The sequence below is a fragment of the Trachymyrmex cornetzi genome, unplaced genomic scaffold (genome assembly GCF_001594075.2).
Source record: "Trachymyrmex cornetzi isolate Tcor2-1 unplaced genomic scaffold, Tcor1.1 scaffold88, whole genome shotgun sequence".
In the NCBI taxonomy this organism is placed as follows: Eukaryota; Metazoa; Arthropoda; class Insecta; order Hymenoptera; family Formicidae; genus Trachymyrmex; species Trachymyrmex cornetzi.
This window is the reverse complement of record NW_017300223.1, coordinates 1,383,064-1,390,307: the sequence shown is the minus strand read 5'-3', so window position 1 is coordinate 1,390,307 and position 7,244 is coordinate 1,383,064. Positions and strand designations below refer to the sequence as shown.

Genomic DNA, 7,244 nt, shown 5'->3' with positions numbered 1-7,244 from the left:
ACTTACATCGTTCAACCGTTATCAGATTTGATTCTTATAAGTATAGGCATTTAAAAACTTAAAAAGTCGTATGTTTTTATGTAGTAATTTTTATTGTGATTTTGTTGCACTATTATAAACAAATATGGTTTATAATATATACAATAAAAAATAGTTAAATTATTTTATTGAAAATTAGTTCTACATGTCGTGTTCCAAAGAATCTAAAGTTATAATATCATTACTGTGCCTACATTCCCTGCATTTACACGTTACTGGTTAACATTAATTTAATAATATCCGTAGTTACAACTAGTAATTACTACTGACAAAATGTATAAATAAATGCTAGTTAAATTCTAATTTATACTAATTGACACTGACAGTTGTTATCAAATTGAATTTATATACGATATTTTACCGATTTTATATTAGTAATTGATTTATGTCATAACTACAGATGTTAGAATGAACCTAGATTTTTATTTTAAATTAAAATTATTTTACTCGGAGACAAATCAGAATCATGTTTTAATTGTTTTTGTTGAATTTCTACAATCGCAGTGAGAAATCATCAAATTGTCATCGATTCGATGTCTATTCCATTGACATTTCTCGTGAGATGTGTATCACAAAAAAATTTGAATCGATCTTCAATAGATCGATTCATTCAGTCCCGATCTTTTAATAGATCGATTTCAATCAATCCGATTTTAAATCGATTCATAAATCGATACAATTAATGGAGATCGCACATCCCTACCACCAAGCGCCGTGACGGGACTAAACTTTTGGATGATATTGTCACGACTGTACTACCTTAAGAAGCAACTTATTTTTAAATATTTTTTATTATTATTAATTAAGGCTTGTTACTTTCTCTTTTATCATTTTGTTGTAATATTTATTTTAGCATCTACATGGACTGAAAGTCGAAAAATAATAGCTCCATCATTTGGTATGATTCCGATGAAAGAATATTTTAACATATTCGTTCGAGAATCTTTAATACTCACTGAAGATTTAGAAACAATCGCACAAAGTGGAAACGAAATTGAATGTCTTGACTATCTATGCAGATGTACCTTAAAAATTTCATGTGGTAAGACAATATAATTTATCCTATTTTTAAATTATAATATGTACGTATATAGTTTTGTAAAAACAATTACAAAAAAACGATCGGAATTATAAAAATTTAAAGAATCAGAAGATTGTAATACAGTATAAAAAAATTAATTTTAATTATTAATTTATTATTATTATTTATAAGAAAAAAATGATTTAAAAAAGATATTAAAGATTGCTTTTTACATAATTGCGTAAATTAATCATTGGAAATTGTTTGTGAGATCTTCTAGAAGATTACTATTTGTCTAAGTCCAGGAAAAATTATGAAAATCATTATTTACTATTTATTGATTGCGGAAATAGTCATGTAAAATGTTTTATAAGTCTGGTATCCTAGATATGTCTTTAAAATAAAATCAGTTACACATTTACGCGTTGAAAGAGTAATAAATATAGAGATGATTTTTTTAATCTCATAATATACAGATGATTTTATTTGCGGTAAGCAAGTATCTCAAAAGAAATGGAATAATATATATCATAAATATACAGGATGTCCCAACCTTTTTTGCCAATCACTTTTGTGTAGATAGAGCGGACTAAACTGAGTTGAAAAGTCCTCTACCATTTTACAATTTTCGCAATAGTTAATAAGATATTAATTACTAAAAATTGCCAAATATTGATCTTGAATAATTTTTTACTCAAATACTATCAACTTTACAGAAAAACTGTAACAGATAAAAATTATTTATTTTCTTCTCATAAAGTTCTGAGAATTTTTTTAAAATTTTTTCAGAATTTTTTAATACCGTATTTTCTCATATCGGTAAAAATAAGAAAATGCAGTACTAAAAAGTTGATAAAAAATCCTGAAAAAATTCTCAGAACTTTATGAGAAGAAAATAAATAATTTTTGTCTCTTGCAGTTTTTCTGTAAAGTTGATAGTATTTGAGTAAAAAATTATTCAAGACTAATATTTGGCAATTTTTAGTAATTAATATCTTGTTAACTATTGTGAAAATTGCAAAATGGTAGAGGACTTTTCGACTCAGTTTAGTCCGCCCTATCTACACAAAAATGATTGGCAAAAAAGGTCGGGAGGGCCTGTATATCAGTATAATTATAACAGTAAAGCCCGATCTATATTAGATACAGAACGCAGGTCGCAGGTCTAGAGGACTTTTCGACTCAGTTTAGTCCGCCCTATCTACACAAAAATGATTGGCAAAAAAGGTCGAGAGGGCCTGTATATCAGTATAATTATAACAGTAAAGCCCGATCTATATTAGATACAGAATGCAGGTCGCAGGTCGCAAGTGAAGTATTTCAGATTATAGGTCACAGACCGCAATACGTATGTAGGACGCAATACGTAGGACGCGAAAGTTGAAGTTCACCCAACTTTCTGCGTCCTGCGTTCTGTGTCCTATAATCATATCATAATTAAAATATGTTAGGTTAATTTCTAGTTTTGCGTCCCGCGACCCGTGTTCTGCGTCTTATGTAGAATGGGCTTTACTTTCGCGTCCTGCGTTTTGCGTCCTACGTATTATGGTCTGCGACCTATTACAATCTGAAATACGTTTCACTTGTGACCTATGTTCTGCGTTTTATGTAGATTGCGTTTAAAATGTTTCGGACAAAAATAATATGGTTTAAAGAGAAACAAAAAATAGTACAGTGAGTGATTAAATTATTAGAATTACCTATATAAGTTAACGATTTTATGTTATAAAGCTGCAATTAATTTTTAAATGAAAACATAGCGACATCATAATGTTATTAGTTTTTTATACAATAGTAATTACAAATTTTAAATATATCCTTGGCACCATTGTAGATAATACTATCTATCACATGTATACCATTTAGTTAACCCCATCAAAAACCTCAGAGAATGAAAAGAAAAATTGCCAAGAATATTTCACTAACAAACGTCAATTTTACACACACGCACGCACGCACGCACGTATACACATTTATTATTTATTTTTCAATACCTAAATATGTAATTTTATTTTAGAGACATATCAAGTATACAAAGTATAGCTGGGTATCCGGTAAGTTTTGACAAAGCGCTCGTGTATAGATAGAGTGGACTAAACTGAGAAAAAAGTTCTCTACAAGTTCTCTAAAAAGTTCTCTAGTTAACAAGATATTATTATAATTGTTATCGAATATTGTTTTCAATAATTTTTTTCTCAAATACTATCAACTTTACAGAAAAACTGCAAAAGATAAAAATTGTTTAAAACACAATAAAATTATATATAAATGACGGCCAAAAACGAGCGAATAATAAGATATTAAAATATAATAAACTCTTATAATAATTTTAATGTTAAAATTACAATAAATCGCACGAAACTAGTTTCGACTTTACAAAGTCTTCATCAAAGTCTCAATAATTTACATAAAAGTTGTTAAAATATTACATAATAACAAAAAATCCGGAATCAAATGTAGTCAATAAATAAAATTCTGTCTAGTCATCTTTAATAAAATTAATTCTCATATTCATAACCGTTATGTGTCTCTTATATGTTGTATAACATGCAAACCATTATTCACATCATTTTGTATTACAGCAACATCTGTTAATACACAGTGCGACAAATATGTTCCCGGACACGAACCACATCTCAGCAACCAGTGGCGACATCTGTGCGTTCAAACATGCATTTTAAAGGTTGAACATTTCCCTATCATCTGTCAAAGTTTCATTCATTTTGGTTGACATATAACGAAGATATGACAGTTCATGTTAAACAAGATTTTGGTCGAGGTAGAAATTTTAATATGGAACAAAGAGCATTAAATTCAACGCAAAACTTGATAAAAGTGCATCAGAAACATTCCGATTGATGCAACAAGTTTACGGCAGTCAATGTCTAGGTCGTACAGTTGTTTTTGAGTGGCATAAGCGTTTTTTGGAAGGCAGAGAGACCCTTGAAGATGACAAAAAATCAGGACGGCCAATTTTGGTTCGAACACCCGAAATGATCGAAAAAGTACGCGATTTTGTTGCAAACGATCGCAATGCATCACTAAGAATGATGGAGGAGGCTTTAAATATCAGTAGAGAAACGATTCGAACCATATTACATGAAGATTTGGATAAAACGAAGGTTTGTGCGAAGTTTGTTCCACACACATTAAGAAGTGATCAAAAATCAATGAGAATCAATCATTCCAGAGACATCGTTGCAGCCGCAGAAAATCCAAACTTCCTAAAATCAATTGTTACGGGTGATGAAACATGGTGCTTTCAATATGATCCAGAAACTAAGTGCGGAATGAAAGTCAAAAAATTCACCACAAGCAAAAAAAGTACGAAAAGTTCCATCAAAAATCAAGACAATGCTCATCACATTCTTTGATAGCAAAGGTATTATCCACAAAGAGTTTGTTCCAACTGGCCAAACAATTACCGGTGTATATTATCTCGAAGTTTTAAAGTTAAAGCGATTGATAGGCAGAATTCATCGTATTCGCTCCGAATATCGTGATCCAGAAGATTGGTCTTTGTTGCATGATAATGTACCGAGTCACACTTCATTGATTATCCGTCAATTTTTGGCTCGAAATCGTGTCTCTGTATTAAACCATCCACCGTATTCACCTGATTTGGCCCCCTGCGACTTCTCATTATTCCCAAAATTGAAATTGAAATTGAAAGGACGCTTTTTTGATGACATTTCGACCATCCAATCAGCTTCTACACAGGCACTAGAGGCAATTCCGCAAACTGAGCTAGAACATGCATTTGAATCACTATTGAATCGCTGTAACAAGTGTATTGAAGCCAGAGGAGAATATTTTGAATAATAAAACCAAAAAATATGCATATTTGTTGTTTCAATTATGATTTTCAGGCCCTGTCCGGGAACATATTTGTCGCACTGTGTATATATAAAATTTGAGAATGATAATTGTTACAATAAGAATTAAATTAAATTTAAACATAGAATGTATACATAGTGAAAGCGAACTTACAATAATTTTTAAGATTTATGCTACTGGTCACAACCATAGTCGTATGTAAAATGACGATCAAAATAATATAATTATCAAGATTAATGCTTCTGGTCTCAACAGCAGTCTTATACCATTTATTATTTATATCATTTATACCATTTGTTATTTACCATTATTTATTAATGCATCTACCACAAATTGTAAGTTCTTTTGATGGTATGACGGATGTGAAAGCAAGACAGCTCTATCAACGAGGCTATATATTGTACCGATCTTATGACATAAAGGATGGTTAGAAAAGAAAAACAAATATCTACCCGAATATGATATTTACATAATAGACGACTTTTATATTATATTGATGCACAATTATAAGGTATTTATTATCATTTAATTTAGCTTCTACTAAATTAAATATATATATTTTATGACTGTACATCGCACAATTTCAATTAGTATTAATGATTTTAGTTTACATTTCTTATAATATTAGATTACTTTTTTATTTTTATTCCTTGCTTCGTTTGTATTTCTCTTATTAGATTACATTTAATTATTTATTATAATACTATTACATTTTTTAAATTATATTTGTACTTTTTGACAGAAACAATTATATTTGTCTATAATCTACATACATAAACCAGAAGAATACATGGTTACCGATTACACAACATTCTTATAATATTTATTTCATACTAAGCGAGTTTGATAATATTAATACTGCGATTGAGAGCGAATTATAATTTTCACACATATATCTTAACTTTGTAATAATTCAACTATTATTTTTGTTAACATTGAGAATGATCCAACAGGGATCGAAACGTTTGTTTTTATTTTATTGTTCATTGCCGGCAAATTAAAGTTTTATATTTTAACTATATGACATGTTTTATTCATTAACGGTTTAAAATTTTAATTTATAACGATTAATTTTAGGTTCGTAGCCGTTTTTTCTTTCGATTAATTAATATATTGTTAATTATTGCGAAAATTTTGCAGAGGACTTTTCGTCTCAGTTTAGTCCGTTCTATCTACACACGAGCGCTTTGTTAAAACTTACCTGACACCTTGTATATACAAATCTTAAAGAACATTTTATGATTTTCAGTAATTAATAATTTTATCTCGATTTTCATAACATTTTCGAATTTAGTTGACAAATAAGTATTTTTTTTTCTAAAAAACTCTACATAGTCAACATATTGATTCAAAAGTTTCTTTTATATGTTGCTATGTGTAAAGATACCATGATGGGTGTCAAGGTGGATAGGAATTTAATAGATGAATGGTGGAAAGTAAGTGCAAGGTATGTAATTTTATTCTAAACTTTTCAATTTATATGAACACATTTCGTAACCCTTTTAGTGTCAACTTTCAAAGTGCAACTTACAATACCAGTCAGTCAATACCAACTAACAATATCATAACATCAATGTTATAATTTCATTCTTAACAATAAAAATATAATGAAGCTGGACACATTTCAAATACTTGTATTTAAAATACAATTTGTATTTTGTGTTTCAAATATTCGGTAAAAAATTTGTCATGCATGAATATGCATGTATAAATACGTATAACATATATAAACATCCCAGGTATCAAGGTGTCTATTTAACGTTATTAATTAGTCATTCTTATGACGAATGTGACGTTTAAAATGACATCCAAACATCATAAAAATGACGTGGATTTATCACAGGTACATAACGTCATAAGTCGACGTCAAAAATACGTCGTTTTTTTCGTGTTATTGATGGTAGCAAGTCGTCCATTTGGCGTCATTAATTAGTTATTCTTATGATGAATCTATACGGTTCCTGAGACAAAGTGAAAATTACAAAAATAAACAAATTTGCTAGGTGTTGAAGTTACAAATATTCTAGTAAATTCAATTACTTTTGTAATTTCCACCTTATTTTAATAAGCTCTTTGACATCTAAACATCCTAAAAATGACGTAAATTCTTATATTTCTTATCACTCACACAATGTCATAAACTGACATCAAAAATACATAATTATTTTCATACATAATATATACATAATTATTTGAAAAAGACTACAATATGATGTGGTTGAAGTTTGGAGCGATCTTGGAGCGAAAAGTAAAGGTGACTACACATAGAAATAACAGACAATAGAAAATCACGCATATATACATGTGTCCAAAAATTTGCAATGTACGTCCAGTTTCAAACGAAGAT

At 29.3% G+C, this 7,244-nt stretch overlaps 2 protein-coding genes across 3 annotated transcripts in view; both read left to right on the top strand.

Moving 5' to 3' along the window:
• LOC108769297 (cytochrome P450 4C1) overlaps positions 1 to 7,244 on the top strand; it is a 43,271-nt gene that overhangs the window by 18,785 nt on the left and 17,242 nt on the right. The window contains exons 4-5 of the mRNA XM_018520200.1: positions 893 to 1,081; positions 6,281 to 6,344. Of these exons, the coding sequence (XP_018375702.1) occupies positions 893 to 1,081; positions 6,281 to 6,344 (253 nt within the window). The remainder of the gene's footprint in view (positions 1 to 892; positions 1,082 to 6,280; positions 6,345 to 7,244) is intronic.
• On the top strand, positions 3,814 to 4,882 carry LOC108769298 (putative uncharacterized protein FLJ37770). 2 transcript variants are annotated; one of them, XM_018520202.1, is made up of 2 exons: positions 3,814 to 4,442; positions 4,530 to 4,882. In XM_018520202.1, exon 1 carries the CDS (start codon positions 3,919 to 3,921, stop codon positions 4,432 to 4,434), a length of 516 nt encoding a protein of 171 aa, XP_018375704.1. In that variant the 5' UTR covers positions 3,814 to 3,918; the 3' UTR covers positions 4,435 to 4,442; positions 4,530 to 4,882. The 2 variants fall into 2 exon arrangements, with proteins under 2 accessions (XP_018375704.1, XP_018375705.1); XM_018520203.1 differs by having other exon boundaries at positions 3,818 to 4,182; positions 4,251 to 4,882.